Below are 21,140 nucleotides of genomic sequence, written 5' to 3' on the forward strand. Positions count from 1 at the left end.
TAGGGTACTGAATGCTGAGAGATGCATTTGAAATTGTCCACAATCTCAGAATAGTCTCATTGTACGATAATATACTGTATTGATGCTTTTGAGCCTCAGTTATGTTGCTTGATTAAAGAGACGGTGCATGTAAATAATAAACTGATGGACTATAAACATAATTAAGTCAGTCAGCTTGGTTTTACCCACTTTCTATTCATTGAAGTGAATGTGTGCAGCCATGATTTTTCACCTCTGACAGGTGGGCATTATTAGTACTGGTTTGAGAGAAGGGGGGCTGTATTTTGCCAGAGGAACTGAGCTGGAGGTGTAGTTTAGGTTGAAGTGAAATCTCTCATTGAACTCAAGTGCCATTATCTCCATATTCAGATTTATCTCTTCTCAGCAGATATGTGGGGAAATCATTTGGTCTGTGAATGTGCCAGTAAAGATCTGATAATTCACTTGATATTTTGTATCTACAGTTCAGAGTCACTGATCCTCCTCCTACGTGAATCATGTCCTCTTGTGGCTGATTTACAGTCTCCTCTCCTGAATTATGTCCTCTTGTATCTCAACTCAACTGCACCCTAGAAATTATTGAGGATATTTGTCACTCAAATAATTATTGAAAGTAGGCCTACATATTGTATATCTATGATAGTATGTTAAATACATGAAGAAATACATACATATTCATACACATACCGAAGCTGTGAAGAGCAAGTATGAATAAATGAGTCACCCAGAGCATCATATCATTTCCATGTGTCCTGCCTTAAATTACTCACTGATCAACTAAAGAGCAGTCTACAACTTTTTCCTGTTCAGATGTCATAACATATTCAGCTCCTCCCACGGTACACATGCAAACCCAGAGTAGAAAAAGGGAATGCAGATCCAACAGTCCCCCTCTGAACCTAAAGTCATAGGTGTAGTCCTATAAAAACTGTTCTTCAGAGAGCAGAATCATATTCTTTCATAAGTGTTCAGTTAGAGATAAATGAAACATGCCTTCATGACATGATTCTTTTGTATGCCATTCGGTATTTTCAGATATGGCTGTATGTGCAGTTTGGATTATGGCAGTGCTGCCACTAGTATTGTAACATTACAAGCAACAATCTTTTGAAGACACAGCACATATTATCCACTTGATGGCAACCTACTCAAATGCTAGCTTTGATACTGTTGGCCTGCATAATCAAATGTCATGTTTTAAACTGTAAACACATATCTGTTTTATAAAATATAGTTTCAATTCAATGTCTTACATACCATGAGTATTTGTAGCTTCTATACATTTAGCAGAAATATATTATAATCAGGTTGGATCAAAATACAAAACATAAAGTAGTACTATCAATTACTGTTAGAAAACTGAACTCTTCTAGTTTGTTCATGGATAAATCCCTGTCCCTGAATGTCAGAGAACTAGGAAGCTGCAGTCTCCCTTAATGTCAGTCATGTTTTTGTATGGCAGTCTGTGGTTTTGTGTCACTGTGGGCGTCAGAGCACAGTAGTACAGTGCAGAGTCAGAGACTTGAACAGAGGAGATCTCCAAAAGGACTTGAGTTTTCTCTTGGTTTAGTTTCACCATCAGACGAGGATCTACTTCTGACCTTTGGGGTTGTCCAGTGCTGTGTAGCATGAGCACGAGGAACTGAGGAGCTGATCTGGGATACTGGCGATACCACTGTAGACTTACTGCTGAAGAGTAGCTGCAGGATAAGGTGACATTAGATTCCTTCTCTGTTGAGACTTCAGTTCTGTCTGGAGTGATTTTATTTCCCATACAGACACCTGAAAAGAGAAAAAAACTAAATATAGTCAAATGTCATCTCAAGTGTTAAATCATTTATTGATGACTTGTCAGAATGCAGTGCTCTTCAAGATCCACATTTCTGTCCATTTTGTAGGTACCTGCTAAGATACTGATCCAAAACACTCTGTAGAGTAACATTGTAAATGTCATCACCAGAGTACCGCTACAATAGGTAGCTATGCTGACAAAGATCCTCACCCAGTAGCATGAGAGAGGCATCATGTGTGGCATGAAACACTGACTGCAGTAGTGTGATCAGTCTGACACTGAGGAGACTTGCAGGAGACTCCCATATGTCTGACACACCACTGACACATGACTCCTCCTTGTGGCTGAAATGGGAATTACAGCATGCCAACATATTTTTGTCATATTACATGTTGTATTTAATCGTTATTTCACTGTCTTGTCTTGACAGTTTGAAAGCCTTATTATTTGCATGTCTCATTCCTAAGAACACTTTTGAGCTCATTAGTTACCTTAAGTGAGTTCAAATTGATAATTGAACTGTTAAAATATACAATGTTGAGCATTAAGCACCTGAACTAGAGAGAGGTTTATTCTCTTCTTGCTTGTTGTTTACCTTCAAAGCTTTGATATGTTTGCCTGGGCTATGGTCTAACTGAAAAGCAACTGGGTTTTTGGATGGTGGCTTTTGCTCAGTCTTCCATAATGGATAAAATTACAGATGTAGCTCATATATAAATGTTACCTGCTATGGCTGTTAAGGTTAGCACTGAATAGAGCACCATAGTAAATTCACACAAGGTTCTCAACACACATCTCTGTTACAAAGATCATTTCAGCACATGTGTCATGTGAGCTCCTCCTCTAGAACTATGCCAGAGTAGCTGTAGTGTCTCTCCATAGGGATCTCTGTGTGAAGCTTTGAAGAGGAAAAACAGTGACCATTTGTTTCATAGATAGGGACTGTGTTTTACTGAGAATCATTTTCAATATAGTGAATAGATAGTGTGACCATGGTATTCTTGTTTTGTGTTATTGTGCTTTTCTCTAATCTGATCACAATTGTTTTTTTTCATTAGATGTGTTGATTGATGTCTAGAAAATATTTATTTTCTCTGTTGACGGGTGGGAGTCAAACCGTTTTAATGAATGAATGTGCTGAAACATGAAAAATTAATTTCCAGTTCACAGTGCCTTTTTAAGAATATCTACGTATATGCCTTTTCCCTCCATCTTAGCTGGGAGGGTTTTTGTTCAGTGCAGCTGGGTTTCCTGACACTGTGTGCCTCAGGGCACAGTAGTAGACAGCAGAGTCTGAGACTTCAGCAGATGAGATCTCCAGTGAAACTTGCTTTGCTGTTGTGACATGCTTGATTGATATCCCAGGAACAGGAGGAGTTGCATTGGTTATGTAGCCTTTATAATCCATAATGAGAAACTGTGGCACTGAGTCAGTGAACTGGCGATACCAGTGCAGACTGTCAACAGATCCATTGTACTTGCAGACGAGCTGAACATTTTCTCCTTCTGTTGCATGCTTCACTGCAGTGTTGGGGACAATAGAGTTTCCAGCACTCTTACCTTTTAGTAGAGGGTTTTACACAAATATCAGTTTGAAATATATATATATGGATAATAATGAATGGATTATTTTTGAAAATGTTCAGCTATTTAATACTGCAGTAAAATATGTAGATGAAATAGAAGTTCTCTTACCCAAGAAGGTTGAAAACAGTAGCACTGTTAGAGGAATCATCATGGTAGAGCACATAGTGTAGTTCATGTGTGAGGCTGGTATGCAGATCTGTGTGGATTCAGTTCTTTCCACTCAGGCACTTTCATCAGATCTCACCATGATGCTGTCTGTCTGTTCAGCTCCTCCCCTGACTGATAGAGAGGATTGGTCATGAGCTGCACTGTGCCTTTACTGGTCAGGATAGTAACACAGTAGTGTAGTAATTGTACTAATGGAGTAATTCCACATATTCTGGTTAACTGCCTTATCATCTTGGCACGCGGCCAGCTGAAGATGTTTCTACTGAAAAGAGTGACTCATCTCTCTAAGATTCCCTCTAAAAATGTGGTTCAGGGAATTTATTAAGTAGGTGATGTGCCAATGATGTGTTTATCTTAGTCAGTATCCTTTCGACCAGCTGTTCCTGTGAGAGATAAAACTCAACACTATATATTTCTTTGGGCATTTAATGAATACAACTATGGTTGAATTCATACCTGATGATCTATAAAGGTCACATTGAGGTTACACATATCGCCACCCTGTGGTCTATAGCTGACATTACAGATAAATAATATTTATATGCCCGATAAGTAATTACATTTCAGCTCAGTTTCTCTTAAGAATGTTAATCCAGAAATTGATTATCATTTATCATCTCATTAAGTGTTCCTGTTCTGTTAAACCACTTAATTTGTCATTCCTATGAGTAGAAAAGTCACATTTTAAAATGCTCTATCTATAGTGTTTTCATTAAAAACAATACAAATTTTTTGCTCTTTAAATTCTGTTCATTGTATAAAATTGGATATTTATAACTAAGGCTTAACATCATTGTATTAAAATGATATGCATGCTGTAAAATCACAATGAATCTATAAGATGGGTATGAAATGTTTGTGCCCTACAACTAAATGCTGGGAGGGTTTTTGTTCAGTGCAGCTGGGTTTCCTGACACTGTGGGCTCCATGGCACAGTAGTAGACAGCAGAGTCTGAGACTTCAGCAGATGAGATCTTCAGATCAACCCGTTTAGCATCTTTATATACTTCAGCAGAGACACGAGGATGTGGAGGAGTTGATTCCACCTTGTATTTAGAGGATTCCATCATCAGAACAATGAATTCTGGTTTAGATCCTGGATTCTGGCGAAACCACTGCAGATTGTTCACTGAAATGGCGCTATATGTGCAAGAGAGAGAAGCTGTTTTGCGCTCTAAAATGGTTATTTCTTTCAAAACTGGAGTGATGTCATCTTGCAAACTGTAACCTAAAAAAGAATGGAATAAAAAAATATTAATTATTAAATATTGTATAGATATTCTTCAACCTTTTCTACAATTTTTTAGGAAAAGGGGTTTTCTTTTCACTTTAAGGTAGAAATGACAAGCCTACCTGCACAAAATATAAACAAAAATAGCAGAAAGAGCATGGTAATCATTTATATTCAAGCTGCCGTCACTGACAAAGACATAGACATAGACAGGGGACAGCTGTAACTACAGTATACAGCAGTTACTCCCTCATACACATCACATCTCACCTACATGACCCCTCCTCTTAGACATCTCTGCTGTCGTAGGCAAGCCCATAGGCCCTCACACTCTGCACAGCAGTACACGATAGTCACACACTTGGTAGATCCTGGATTGTCAGAGGAACAGTTTTTGTACTGGTGTTGACATTTGCTGGAATCTTCCATGAAATTCATTCTCAGTTTGTGCTTCTTCTGGAGTTATCTTGATGAGCAGATATTTCTAGCAAGTAATCATGCGCTGTATAGTGCACACAAAGTTGGAAGACGTGATGAAGAGCTCTGGTTTTACATTTACATTACATTTAGTCATTTAGCAGATGATTTTATCCAAAGCGACGTACAAAGGAGAGAACAATCAAGTTACAAGCAATAGAGACCTAGTGTAACAATAAATAAATACTACTTTACATAAGAAATAAAAAAAAAATGCAGGAATGTAACTACTGTAAGTGTGAGTTAAGTACTAGTTCGAGGAGATAGCATTAGAGGAAGGATAAGGAGAGGTAGAGGAAGGGAGAGGAAGTGGTAGTTAGGTTTTAAGAAAACAATCCAAACTTCTTGGCTATTTCAAGAAGGAAATTCAAGGTAAATCATTGAGCGTGGGTATTACACAATGTATCAAATTATGTTGATGCCAATAAAATGTTTACTGGCATGATTGTATATCAACCCAAGCTATATAGCCCTTACACCATGGGGGTTCAGTGTGCAGCTGTCACTGTGGGCCTCACAGCACAGTAGTACACAGCAGAATCAGACCCTTCTGGATGGTCAAGGGATCAGTTTTAGAGGTAATGTTGAACTCAGCATGAAATCTCCCTCAACATCACCTTTTGTCTGCAGCATGTAAATAGGGAAATCATTGATTTCAGCCTGTACCAGGACGCTGTGGCTATGGCCACTGTGTATTCACAGGATAGTCACCAGTCCTCCCTCTAAACTGCTCAAGTCCTTTGTTGGCTGTTCAACAGAGTAATTTCCCTGTACACTGCAAACACATACCAATGACAACAAAAGTCTTTTGAATTTGTCTTGTTTCTAAAATATTATTTTAAACCAAAATTCATGTCAACAGCTGTACATGCCTTGCATTTGAAGACAATCAGACAAATTTAAGGAACTGCTCAACATCTTCAAGAGGCCCTCAATGACACTCTGATACTGCCCCACAGTGGGCAAACTCAGGCATGGCATCTTTATAAAAGTCTTCTTCGTATCTGCTCATTTTGAGGGAACCTACATAAAGATCCACACTGGCAGCCTGCAATTAGGAAGTAGTGGTCCTCATTCATGGATTTTATAAAGAAGTTATCCCAAAATCAGTCTGTTCATTTTATTGCTACTTCTGAGATGTACCTAAGATTGATGTATAGTTTGGTTGCTTATTGTCATATATATCATATATCATATATTTATAATACAGAAATGACATGTACAGTATGTACAGACAATTGTTACCTATAAAACAGTATTGCAAAGAATCCAATCACAAATGTGTACATGGCACATACTATGTTTTTTTATTTCATTACTTACAAGATACTACATGAAAATGTATGATCCAATGTAATGTGATTTTGTCTTTGTATTTCAATAATCAATCAGATTTCTGTAGTGAAATAGAGCAGTAAATACACAATGACACTAACCAAACACTGCCATTTGCTCCTGGGTTTTTGTACAGGCTTGTTGTGTTTCCTGTCACTGTGGGCTGCAGAGCGCAGTAGTACACAGCAGAGTCTGAGATCTTTGCAGAGGAGATCTCCAAAGAAACTTGATTTCTGTCCGAGTTCACCGTGGCATTGAGCCGTAGATTTTGAAAGTCAGCACGGATGACAGTGTTTGTAGTTTCATAGACTAAAAGCACATACTCTGGTCTAGATCCGGGGGACTGGAGATACCACTGCAAACTCTGAATGCTGCCGTCATATTTGCACGAGAGGATGACATTTTCTCCATCTAAAGCGTTCATTTCAGCCATCATTGCTGTTATTGTCTGTTCAGAACTTTCCCCTGCCAGAATACATACACAAACACTTTGGTTAGTCTTTATGGTCCCATACACCTTGATGCTCTATGAAGTTAAAGCAGTAGATTGCTAATCACTCCATTTCCATATAATATGAATGCAGTCGTGTTACTCACCTATCAGAGATACTAAGAGAAGCACACAGAAGAGCAGCATCCTGGTTGACTGCTGGGGAGCAAATAGCAGTGGGGAGATCACTTCCTCAAGTTTACACTGCAACCTCCACCAATAGGCCTCACTGTGTTATGACACAAACACTATGAACTACCAGTGGCTTTGCTCTGTTCACTTGTGAAGCATTGTTGATTTTCTGACACACTCTGTGACTGTGAAACAGTTTGTTGTGTAACAGTGTGGATTGCGCTGTTATACCATGCAAGACTCCCTCAGGCAGACTGCATGAGAAGAGAGGATACTCATCAGGGAGGGGCTGACCCAGGACCTGATGTGGCCCTGACCTGTCACAGATCACACCATCCATTCCAGGGTCATCATCTGCCCTCAGGTTCACCCTGTCACTGTGAGTCTGCCCTCGACTCAAACCTGTGGAGGGCAGCAAAGGACCCACCCTGACTGTTTCTTCTGTCACTGATAACTGCCATCAGAGTTTGGAAACTTGATTGTGTGGTCTTAAATGTTATATTATATCATACATGTATAAATGTATTTCCAAGACCACTGGTTTTTATTCTATTCACACATAAAAGGGAACTCCTTTATTTCTCTCCTCTCACCACATTTGAACCTGTAAGGTTGTGGACTATTGTATATTGTGCAGTACTGAAGATTACCACATGGGGGCACAAAAGGGTCTGATGTTTTGGAGAGACAGGAAGCATCAAAGAAGGTAACACAATGCAGTTTCACACCCTTGGTTGTTAACAGAAGCTGTTTAGGGCTGAGGTTTTCTGCATCATGATATCTCCCCTTCAACCCTCAAGCAGCATATTCTCCACAAACATATCCCTGCACCATATATTTATAGAAATCAAAGATGCCCTTATGATACTGAGGATTTGGTACTTGAGTTCCATCATTTCCCTCTCTTAATTTATCTTTTGTTTGCTGATCAAATCTGACCCGATTGTTTACTTAGGAAAACAGCTTAACAGCATGAGAATAAATACATCACTTATTCAGCTGTGCTGCTACTTTAAAGAAGATCTTTCCCCACACTAGTTTTCCTGTCAAGGTTTTTGTATGGCAGACTGTGGTTTTGTGTCACTGTGGGCGTCAGAGCACAGTAGTACAGTGCAGAGTCAGAGACTTGAACAGAGGAGATCTCCAGAAAGACTTGAGTTTTCTCCTTGTTGATCTTCCCAGTTAACCGAGGATCTATGTCTGATATCTGATCTGAACTGTACACACTCACTAGATGCTTTGGAACTGATCTGGGATATTGGTGATACCACTGTAGACTGGAGGTTGTTGTAGAGTAGTTACAGGACAATGTAACTCTGGATCCTTCCTCAGCATACACCTCAGGGCTGTGTGGTGAGATGACATTCTCAGAACTGACACCTGCAAACAAAGCTCTATGTATAAAATAATGCCCCTTGAGATACTAAAATGACGTGATGTGTCATCAGTCCATTATTAACATAGATTTGAGAATAGTACTATTTGACAATAGCATAAATCTGAAAGTTTTGATATTTACCTAGAGCAGTGGCAAAGACTGCAGTAAACAAGAGTAGCATTTTACAGGAAATAAGAAAATCACCACAGAGAACAGGTTTAATGAACTTGAGTTCTACCCCATTCTATGCCAGACTGTTGAAATAAAATGAACACAGTGTCATGAATCATCATAAGCTCCTCCTTCTGCCGTGGCTAAGATATAGCTCTGAAGTGCGTGTAGGTGTTTTCTCACTTCTTTAAAAAAGAAAGTAATTTTTTATTAAAAATAACCCACCAAAAAGTCACCATTATATACTCATTAACCTATTGAAATAATATTCTTGTGCACTATTCTGAATAGAAATTGTACAAGATCAGAAATTGTATTTATTTATTTATGTTTCCATGACAATAAAAAATCCTTTACCAAATAAATGTAAGGCCCCTCCAGATATGATTTTGCATTATGCGTGTAACAAACATAATCATACATAATATCCACTGCTGTGAAAATGTCTGAAATACTCAACAGTATCAGCTAAACAAAGATAAACTGTCACTGTTCTTGATACTGAAATTAGTGGAGATGATCAACAGACCTCACAGGCCACTTCTGACTACACACTACCAGCGTCCTTTATCTTAGATCATTTAGTAAACCCGCAGTGTCTGAAGGGAACATGCAGTTCAAATATCCACATGGGTTACGTCAAACTGGGAGAAATTATCAGGCAAGTGGTTTACCCCTCTCAAGATCATCGAAATTAATTATTTTTCTTTCTTTGTGACTCTTAAAATATACATTGATACCATTACATGTAATCAACTTGTAATCGGCCACAGAATAGGGAACTAGTATAGTGTAGTACAGGGGTTTTCAACCGCACAGTGGTAATGTTATGCTTATAGAAACAGTAGTTAAAGTAGTTGTACCTACATTTTCATTGCCTCAAAACATTCGATCGTAGTATTTTTTTATATATTCTTTATAGTAAGTTATAATTTTGTACTTTTTGTTTAAATAACACCATTGCAAGATACTATAATAATGAACTCCCATCCTGAAGTTTAGTAGTTTAGTGAGGAAACTAGTTTTCAGTGGTATATGGGCCAATGGTTTTTGTACCAGAGCTGAACATGCTGCCATCACTGTGGGCCTCAGAGCACAGTAGTACACAGCAGAGTCAGATATCTGCAGGTCCTGGATTGATAGAGGAACAGTTTTTGTGCTGGTGTCGAGACTTGCATTGAATCTTTCTTGAAATTCACTGTCAGTTGATCCTTCTGCAGAGATAAGCTTGCTGAGTATGAATTTAGGGGCTACTTTTAGCTTTTGTTGGTACCAGAATAAATATGGATACGTATCATCAGTAATGTATTTGCAGTGGAGTGTAACATGTCCTCCTTCTGAAGCAGCCATTTCATCTGGTTGTTCAAGGCTGTCCTCAGCTCTGCATTCTACAAAAACAAAGTATTTACACAATGAGAAGTGTGGAGGAGTAAAACACTAAAACAGTAATGTGGGAAATGAACAGAAGTATACTTACCCAAATAACAAACAACCAGAAGGAAATAACCAATGAAGGTCATAGTGTCAGAGAATACTGTACTCATCACAGTGTTCAGATGAGCTCCAGACCAGAGTCCTGCTGGGTTTACTGTGGTTGTTTCTGTTGTGTTCTCTGCTAAATACGGAGTCAATACAAAATGGGAGCAGATGAATAAAGAGCTTCTGAAATCTCTATGATGAAAGTGGAAAGTAGAAACCATGTCAGTCATACTTGCTTGTCTCTTGTAATTACACCACCAACAGATTAGCACTGTGTGGCATTTCAACTAATCTTAAGTAACATCTCGTTGGTAATTAATTGCACTGGAGTTGATGTTTTGGTTAGGATTAGTGTTAGGATATATATAAGTGCATATTGTTAATGTGCTGTTACACAATGATTCTAAATATGCTATTGAAGGTTTCCTTATACTGTCACAGGAGCAATGTAAAGTTGTTTGTTCATATGCTTCTTCATTACTGAGAAAATGTAGATTTCATGAGATTATATATAATTTGTAATGGAGACAGTGATGATATACCCAAGTCACACGCACACACTTTCCAAGCTGATAAAACAGAACAAGAGCTGAACTCTGAGTTGGTGTTCCCTTAATGCAAGGGGTTTTTGTGTGAGTGCTGAGTGAGCAGCTGCCACTGTGGGCCTCAGAGCACAGTAGTACACAGCAGAGTCAGATTCTTGCAGATTATGGATGGTCAGAGGAACTGAGCTGGAGGTGACGTTTAGGTTGGAGTGAAATCTCTCATTAAACTCAGTGCCATTTTCCCCAATTCCATAATTATCTCTTTTAAGTATAAATTGAAGCGAATTTGGCAGTGAACGCCAGGAGGTGTAGATTTATTGTGTTTGTACAGGCATGTTTTTCCCTCAGTGCCAGTCAGGTTTTTGTATGGCAGACTGTGGTTTTGTGTCACTGTGGGCGTCAGAGCACAGTAGTACAGTGCAGAGTCAGAGACTTGAACAGAGGAGATCTCCAGAAAGACTTGAGTTTTCTCCTTGTTGATCTTCCCAGTTAACCGATGATCTATGTCTGACATCTGATCTGAACTGTACACACTCACAAGATGCTTTGGAACTGATCTGGGATATTGGTGATACCACTGTAGATTGAGGGCTGTTGTAGAGTAGTTACAGGACAATGTAACTCTGGATCCTTCCTCAGCATACACCTCAGGGCTGTGTGGTGAGATGACATTCTCAGAACTGACACCTGCAAAAAAAGCTCTATGTATAAGATATGCCTCTTGGGATACTAAAGTAACGTGCTGTGTTATCTGTTCATTATCAACATAGATTTGACAATTGTACAAATTGACAATAGCATTAATCTGAAAGTTTTGATATTTACCAAGAGCAGCGGCAAAGACTGCAATAAGCAAGAGTAGCATTTTACAGGAAATTATAAAATCACCACAGAGAACAGGTTTAATGAACTTGAGTTCTAGCCCATTCTATGCCAGACTGTTGAAATGAAAAGAACACAGTGTCATGAATCATCATAAGCTCCTCCTTCTGCCCTGAAGGGGGTGGCTAAGATGTAGCTCTGAAGTGCGTAAATATCAAAAAAGGGGTTTTCTCTCTCTAAAATTAGAAAGTTATTCTCAACTTGGAAAAATACGCATTAGAAAATAAACCACCAAAAAGTCACTATTATGTACAAATTAAATTACTTAAATAATCTATCTTCTGAAAAGAAATAGTACCAGATCAGCAATTTTTTTTTTGCCATTACTTTTTCCATTTGCCATTACTTTTTCCAATTCCCAAAGCATATTCATTTAAGGCCAGTCCACATGCATAATGTGTTTAACAAACATGATCATGCAAAATTCCCACCGCTGTGCAAATGTCTGAAATACTCAATCGTATCAGCTAAACAAAGATAAACTGTCACTGTTATTGGTCAAGTTAGCCATTTTCTCTAACACTCATCATAGCTTTTAGCCTTTTCTGTTTGTAGATTATGCCTCCTGTACGGCTAGGCATTATCGCTCTTAATACACAACCTCATGCCTTGACATGATCAGCTCGTCATATTTAGTTTCTAGATGTGCCTTGTAGTTTTCACTGCCAGACCTACTTTCATAGAACAAATACATTTTAAGAGTGCCACACACTCTTATTTTTGGAGTGTACACTTCAGAAAGAAACATACTCAACTGAGAAGACCAGAGTAAGGAGAATGCCACAGCTGGCTCCTTATTTCAGTTCATGTGGCAGTGTGCTCCAGGTGTGACCACATCTCTTACTTATTTAGAATGGATGTCTGCTTTTTGGTAAAACCACAACGCCCTGTGGGATGATTACTTTGATGTACTTGTCTTTTTCAAAACCATTATCTGCATTTGTGTTTTTGTACAGCGTCTCAGTGAGTTTGTGTCACTGGGCTACTCTCAGAGCACAGTAGTAGAGAGCTGTGTCTGCCAGAGTCAGGTCTTTAATATGGAGCTCAGTGGATGATCTGGATGTTGTAGCGCCAAACCGAGAGTCAGGAATGTGTTCAGCATTTTCAGATCGAGCTCCTTTGTATAATAAAAACTGAGGGGCCTCGTTTGGATACTGCCTGTACCAGTAGAGCCGAATATATTCCATGCTTGTGTCATATGAACACTGCAACTTTGCAAAGTTTCCTTCCATGCTTTCTATGTAGGAATTGGTAGGACTAAGTTGATCGGCTGCAATATCTGTGAAGAATTGAAGAAAGGGTTACGCAGACATGAAACTGTTATCCCTGATATAGTATAGAGTGTAGTATATATTAAACTACCATTATATGGTGCAGCATATCATCCAGTGCTTTTCATTCAAATTCACCTGTTGTCATAATGAGGATTAGTAGCAGTGATTTCTCCATGTGGAATATGCAGTGGCAGATGAGATCACTGTTCTTGCTCACAGTTCTCTGAGGTGCTTCTCCTTGAGTTACTGCATCAGCACTAAATAAGTCACATGACCTTCATTCAGGAAGGCCTTGCTCTGAACACTTTGATTGGTGGATCTAGAGTAGCTGATTAGCATTGACATTAACTCTGTTATTACCCACTGCATATGAATGTATTTGTATGCAGCCCTGTTTATCAAATGTTGAAAGGATGTTGAAATTGAAATGCTGAAATAACTTGGATGTCACGAAAATACAACACCAGATGCTTTGTCATGACAAAAATTGACAAATTGATTTTTATGTTTTAGGAAATTGATTTACTCTTCACGGTGGAAACATAAGTAAACCACACTTAGAAAGAAACATGACCTCTTTGTTAATATCTGAAAAATCCTAAAATATTTTTAATTCATCCAATGTAAATGAAAGCATCATAAAATCATTACAAGTTAAATTAAAAATGAAGCTCATATCAGAGCAACAGGCCACAGGTAGAAACACAGAGTGCACACTTGACTTGCATCCATGCTGAAAGGATTAGCTGCTGTTGCACTGCTGCAGATGTTTTTGTAGAGAGCAGCTGGGTGTTCCGTCACTGTGGGCTGCAGGGCACAGTAGTAGAGAGCAGAGTCTGACACTCGAGTAGAGGAGATCTCCAGGAACACTTGGGTTTTCTCTTTATTCAGTCTACCAGAAATCCGACCATCTTTCTCATATTTCTGATCTTCATCACTGTACACAGTCATTAGAAATGTTGGAGTTGATCCTAACTGTTGATGATACCACTGAAAGTTCCTCTTAACATTGGAAAATGTAGTGCTTCAAATGTTCAACTAAACCCTTCCTTTTGGCTAGAGTGACACACCCTCTTGATAAGGTAAACTGATTGGAGGATTGCACTGCAGGCGAGAGGCACCTAACAAAATCAGAGGATAAAGCTGTTTTGCGTTACTTGTTGGTGAAAACTTGATTGTATGCTAAAACACAATGACTAGAGTAATGTCATCCATCTATGCTGATTTTTGTTTTGTTTTTACTAGAGTAATGTCAAACTTACATGCAGTTGTATTAACCTAATGTAATCACATGTGATACACCAACTGTGTCTCATGTTATCTATATGAAGATTAACTGGAGCTGGTTCTTTGTACCAAAGGTTCCTCTAAACATGGAACATTTAGTGTTTCAAATGTTCAACTAAACCCTTCCTTTTGGCTAAAGTGGCACGTCCTCTTGATACGGTAAACTGATTGCAGGATTGCACTGCAGGCAGTTGGTGAAAACTTGCTTGTATAATATGTATATTTAGTTTTCTTATTTTCTGCGGTCTCCAGATGTTGTTGCTCAATTTCTCTCTCCATCTCTTCAGGGTTTGTCTTTGTCTCAATCAGTCCTTCTGTCTCCATCCTCTTTCCCTTTGCTCTGTCCTGCCTGATGTCTACATTTCCTAGCCACATGATGTGACTATTTTAAATAGATTACCTGTTGTCATAATGAGGATCAGTAATAGTGGTGTCTCCATGATGAATATCTAGTATTCAGTGTTGTTGCTCACAGTCCTCTGAGCTGCTACTGTGTGTAGCTGTGTAGACCTCACTGAAGGAGTTCCTGCTTTGAGGAGTCCTCTATGTCACACTGCAGATGACCCTCCCTGCAGCATTTTCAGCCTGTAGAAATAAAGCCCTTAGTTATTGACCAGGAAACATAGTAGGCTAATTCTGAAGCATGAATATCAACATGATATCTAATGTGAATTGTGAACAATGTGGAATCAGCAGGTTGGCAATTCTAAAGGCAATGATGTTATGTGACTGATGACTGTGCAGTGGTGACTGTGGGCACTATAGTACACAAGAGTCAGTCATTTTGGATGGCCAGTGTTGTTTTTTCTGACATTTGTGGGGTTGAATCTCTTTTTGAATTCCTTGTAATTGCCTAATATGAGTGCGTTCCTCAACATGAATTTTGGCTTTTTGGTTTTTCTCATTGAATCTACAAAAATATATATAGTAATGTGAGAACAGTACAGTATTTATGATTCAGTATCACCCATCCTCCTCCAGAAGAAGTTTGATCTCCTGGTTGCAATATCATCAAAAAGTGAACACAGAATGTTGTATTGATGAACCTCTTTTACCTGTGCACCCCACAGCAATAGGCACTGCCACAAAATAAGAATTGTATTGTAACTGTTTTACACTGTTGATTCCCCTCTCACTGTCTACACTCACTTAGGCAGTATGTTCAGGGATTACCTAGTATTTATTTCAGACTCTGCAATACTGCTCTCTTGTGGTTAACTTCATATATTACATAAAGTGATGACATGTAAAGCAGTGTATTTGGTTGTTTTGTGTAGTTTCATTCATTTCAGATAATGTCTCCACGAACTGTCACATTAAAGTCTTACCGGTGAGCAACTGCTTAGAGGGAAACTGTTTCATGTGATCTTTAAAGTTTTTCCATCTAAGCATCTAGGTGCTTGAATAAACACAGCAGGTTTTTGTATGATGACTTCACACACAGCTGTCACTGTGGGCTGCAGAGCACAGTAGTAGACAGCAGAGTCAGACACTTGCAGATTCTTGATTGTCAGAGGAACAGTTTTTGTAGTCTTGTTGAGTTCAGCAAGAAATCTTCCTTCAAATTCCTTTTCACCATCACCACCTCCAGTAGAGAATCTCCTCAGCATATATTGAGGATAATCATTAGGTTTCAGTTTATACCAGAACAGGTTTGCAGTATAACCATCACTGGTTGTATCATAACTACAGTGGAGTGTCACCATCCCTCCTTCAGGTCCAGTCTCAGACTTTGATGACTGCTCAACAGTGTCTTCTTTTCCTCTGCACACTGTAACAACATTCACATTCAGAAGGTTTCATGATCACACAGCCAAGACTGGAGGAATTAGCTTTTAGCACTCCATCATTCTCCACTCAGTATTCACTATCAACACCATTACAACACTTAACACAACTACACCTCCTGTACTGTACTACAGAACCGAAGCTACTGTGTTCTATGACAACACATAACCCCCAGATCGTGAACACGTAAGACTTCTATCAAGTTGAAAATGAATGTTATCATTAATACAAGTACGTAAACAGAATAATGTTGTGAGCTATAGGTTATATAATGTCATACTGAAGCATATATTAGTATAAGTTTAATATAGCATAATGAAAAGTGTATAGAGACGAAATGTTACCCAAGAAGGTTGAAAACAGTAGCACTGTTAGAGGAATCATCATGGTAGAGCACATAGTGTAGTTCATGTGTGAGGCTGGTATGCAGATCTGTGTGGATTCAGTTCTTTCCACTCAGGCACTTTCATCAGATCTCACCATGATGCTGTCTGTCTGTTCAGCTCCTCCCCTGACTGGTAGAGAGGATTGGTCATGAGCTGCACTGTGCCTTTACTGGTCAGGATAGTAACACAGTAGTGTAGTCATTCTACTAATGGAGTAATTCCACATATTCTGTTTAACTGTATTATCATCTTGGTATACAGCAGAGTTCAACCTTTTGGACTTTTGTTTCATAATGACTCTTGTTTGGACAATTCTCTCAGTGGCTTCACTTAGCCATTCAGAGTATTTATCCTCAATGGCTTAAATTATCTCTTTGCTTTTGATTGTTTCCTGAGATTTATATCCATGTCCCAATCACTGCTTGACATTTTCATAAAGAATAATGTTTTGAAGAAAAGTTTAAAGGGAAGCCTATGTTTTTGTATGAATACTGAGTGTGCAGCTGTCACTGTGGGCCTCAGAATACAGCAGTACACATCAGAGGAACTGAGTTTGAAGTGAGATTGGCTTCAAATCTCTCTTTGAATGTTTCATCATTAGACCCTGATATGGAATATCTCCACAGTATGTATGCTGGGATTCCATGAGGTTTCTGTTGGTACCAGAACAGGTAGTCCTGTCCTGTGCTGGTGCTGGTGTAGGTACAGGGGAGAGTTACTGAATCTCCCTCAGAGGCAGTGAGAAATCCTCCTGGCTGATCAACAGAGTCTTCACTTTTGCATTCTGAAATCACAACCATTAAGTTAAACAAAGAACTTCTACAACATTTAGCAGTACATTATGTAACAATGGAAAGTTGAAAATGGTTAGGACACCTACCAAAATAAAATAAAGTAATGATACAAATTTCCATTGTTGAACAGTTCCTCTCAAGATATGTTCATCAACAGATTATCTTGTCAGTGTGTCAACACTAATTCCTAGCAGTTATGTCTTCTTGTGGATCCAGAGTGTTTCTACAGGCTTAATGACATATCAGATTTTAATATGTACTCGTTTTTCTGAGGAGGGAAGTGTAATATTGCCTCCTTGTGGATGAGGAAGGGTTTGAAGCTTTTTAGAGTGAAACCTCATTGATTGCTAAACATGACTTTTTTAAATGAAAACTCATTACGCCAGAATATTAATGTTACCACATGGTATGTGTTACCTGCAATAGCTGTGAAAATTAGCATTGAATAGAGCAACATAGTTACCTCAACAAGGTTCACAACACAGCAAAGAGTGCAGCTTGAATTCTGACTCACATATTCCTCTGGTGTTAAAAGATCATTTCAGGGCACATGTCATTAAGGCTCCTCCTGTTCAATCAAACTGTCTTGTTTGCCTCATTTATGAGACTGTGTAGAGTAAACAGTTTAAACATGGGGTACTGCTGTGTCCAAATTTCTGGACTTAATAGCTGAACCTTCAGATGTATATCTTTTGTAACAGAGAAAGTATTTACCATGAACCATATTGTATAGCTTATTGCAAAAGGCTTCCTTTGATAGACATTAACAATTTATTATGAAAATCTAGTTTGTGGTTCTTTAAAACACAATCGAGTGTCAAACACAACACTATAGAAACACTTACCAATTTCTTTTTGATTATCATGCTTTGTGATGTCAGACCAGGTTCATGTTTATGTCATAATAAGCAGCATCAGGCAAACATTCTAAAGGTTGTTTTGGACTTTTTACTGAAAGTCAGAAACTCTGCTGCTGTTCAGGAACTCAGGAATACCTCACTCAAGTGGATTAACTAGAGACCAGTGACCAGATCTCCAGTTGATTACTAACACAGTGGGTAAGAACGCCATTTCAATGTAAATGTATACTATATTTTTATGTTCTGGATAACAACTGTTTTTCTCAGTTAATTTGATTGTGCAAAAGAGAACATACTGATTGTTTGGTCCGAGTAGTTTAGTCATATGTGGATGTCAAAAACATCTCAAAGAGGGTTTTTGTATCATGATGTATTTCAGTCCTGTCACTGTGTACTTCAGAGCACAGTAGTACACAGCAGAGTCTGACTGGTCAGATAAATCCAAACATTATTCAAACTGAATGATGAAGTAAAATCAGACGTACTGTACTAAAATTGTCAGTAACAGACTAGGTCTGTGTTGCCAACATGTGGTCAATTGTTTACATTGCAGAGAATTACATTTTCGCACAGTAAGCAGGTAAGTGAGAGGATCCATTCTAAGTGTGTAAAGTGCCCCAAAAGAGGAAATTCAAAAGAGAAGGTGCTAATACTAGAGAGCAGTTGTGTTAGTCATCACAGGATCATCAGACACAACAGAGGCATAACACTTCATGGACAAAAGGGTTTATTACATAATTCCTCAAGTCATATGGATAGAAATGAGCAAGCTGACATTGCCTTCATGGCTGAACATTTATATAAAATGTGAAGTGAATTTGGCAGTGAATGCCAGTAGGTGTAGATGTATTGTGATGCACAGGCATGTTTTTCCCTCAGTGCCAGTCATGTTTTTGTGTGGCAGACTGTGGTTTTGTGTCACTGTGGGCGTCAGAGCACAGAAGTAGAGAGCAGAGTCAGAGACTTGAACAGAGGAGATCTCCAGAAATACTTGAGTTTTCTCTTTGTTTTGTTTCACCATCAGACGAGGATCTACTTCTGACCTTTGAGGATCTTCAGCGCTTTTTAGCATGAGCACAAGGAACTGAGGAGCTGATCTGGGATACTGGCGATACCACTGTAGCGTTGCACTACTGTATGTTGTAGAGTAGCTACATGATAGGTTGAAATTAGATCCGTCTTCAATGTAACTTTGATTTTGGTTTGATGTGATTTTATTACCAAAATTAATACCTGGAAAAGACAGAACATGTGTGAAGGTCTTTAAAATAACTGAAATATGGAATAAGAATTAGACTGCTGATTTACTGTTGAAAACATCAGTGCACTTATGTCCTATTGCAAACTATCTTCATCTTAAAGTTAGAATTCATACCTGCTGTTGCACTGAACAAGATAAGTCCATACAGCAACATGGTGTGGGCTGCTTCAAGAAAGTAAATCCAACACTGAATGGTTGACACTGAAATGCTCCTCTCAGACTGCACAAAGCTCCACCTTCACCTTATCACACACAAATCAGCAGGTGTGAGCAGCTTTCCTGCCAGAAGTAATGTGGTGAGATTTAATCGATCTGTTCTGCGCTTTAAAACTGACTGTGATGACTTTAATAATGGAACAAATGTAAGTACAATGTCCCAGTGTGCTATGTTTTTAATGAAAGAGCATCCAGATCAACAAACAAACAAACAAGGCTGACTGCAGTCAGTTTTTATTGCACGAACAACTCACAGCAACACACACGTGTTATATATATGGAGGCGACCAGGACACACTACACACACACACGCAGGCCTGAGGTCGCCGTGAATTCTTGCTCTGCTTTTTTCCCATCCCAGGACGTCCTTCCTCCAGGACCCCCCCAGGAGCAGTGGGCAGCTTCTCAGCGCCCGGGGACCAAGTGAACCGTCCGTCTCGGTCAGGATTGTTCTGTTCGCATGTTTTTCTGTTGGGGTTTTTAGCAGAGGAAACCCCTTGTGAACACGGGGAGAACATGCAAACTCCACACAGAAAGGCCCAGGAGATAGCCCACCTGAGCACTGAAGGTCTGGGGAGGACCTGCCCCCCAAAGCCAACAGCGCCCCATGCGGGAATCGAACCCATGACCTTCTTGCTGTGAGGCTGCAGTGCCACCGTGCCACACAGATCTGCACTTCATAGACTTTGAGGCAGGCACCCTACATTTCTTTGCACTATAAGGGCACCCATACAGAGCCTCCAGCTAACTTTGTGCCAAAATATATTTATTCATGTAACATTGTTCATTTAAAAATATGGTGCCTTTGTGTGTTAAATAAACAGTGGGTTTCAGGACAGTGCCAATATGCATCTGTCCATCATCTTGTAGCATTTGTGTTTTAGCTGACACATAGACAAAACTATAACCAATATGCCAGGAGCTAACACCCACGAAACAATGGTTTAGTTTTTAAAATGTATCAAAATAGAATCAGCTGAAGAAATTAACTTGGAATTTACCAAAGCAGTAGAGCGTAATAATGAACATCCAGCTCTGCATGAATGCCATGTCTTGATTCTGTCCTCTTTAGATGATGGAGGGGTTTTGGGTTTATCTTTTGTAGTTGCTGAAGCGATCCCTCTTTTTTCAAAACATTCAGCCTTTGGGGAGGTGCTTGACAAGGCTGAACAAAATGTCAAGACACTTCCTCCTTGTGGTAGCAATTTGACATTGTTCATTTAAAACCGGTAACTTTGTGTAAGTAAAATAAACAGTTGGTTTCATGACAGTTCCATTATTTAGTTCTCCATCATCACGTAGCAGTTGAGTTTTAGTTGACACATGGACACAACTATAACCAATATGCCAATTAAAAAAACATTATGAGCAAAACAGCTGTCTAGAGTTACATTGAGGGAATGAGAGTGCAGCTTAAATCAAATCACTCTCACCCACATGGTTGCAGATTAAACAGACGATCATTGAAATTACATCATCAGTGGTCTTCCTACTTTCATGCAAACTTTAGCATTTTAAGTTTGCATTCATGAGCAAAATCTTAACAGAATTAAAGTGTTTCTTTATTACAACGACAAAACACAATATGTCCATTACAAACTGTCAAC

The 21,140-nt window shown here is 38.9% G+C and overlaps 1 gene segment (V, D, J or C); it reads right to left on the reverse strand.

Moving 5' to 3' along the window:
* Positions 1-6,624: 6,624 nt before the first annotated feature.
* On the reverse strand, positions 6,625-7,301 carry LOC116219614. The segment is given in 2 exon segments: positions 6,625-7,055; positions 7,188-7,301. Coding segments are annotated over 2 exon segments (456 nt in total).
* Positions 7,302-21,140: the final 13,839 nt, after the last annotated feature.

Source organism: Clupea harengus, chromosome 25 (genome assembly GCF_900700415.2).
Source record: "Clupea harengus chromosome 25, Ch_v2.0.2, whole genome shotgun sequence".
NCBI lineage: Eukaryota > Metazoa > Chordata > Actinopteri > Clupeiformes > Clupeidae > Clupea > Clupea harengus.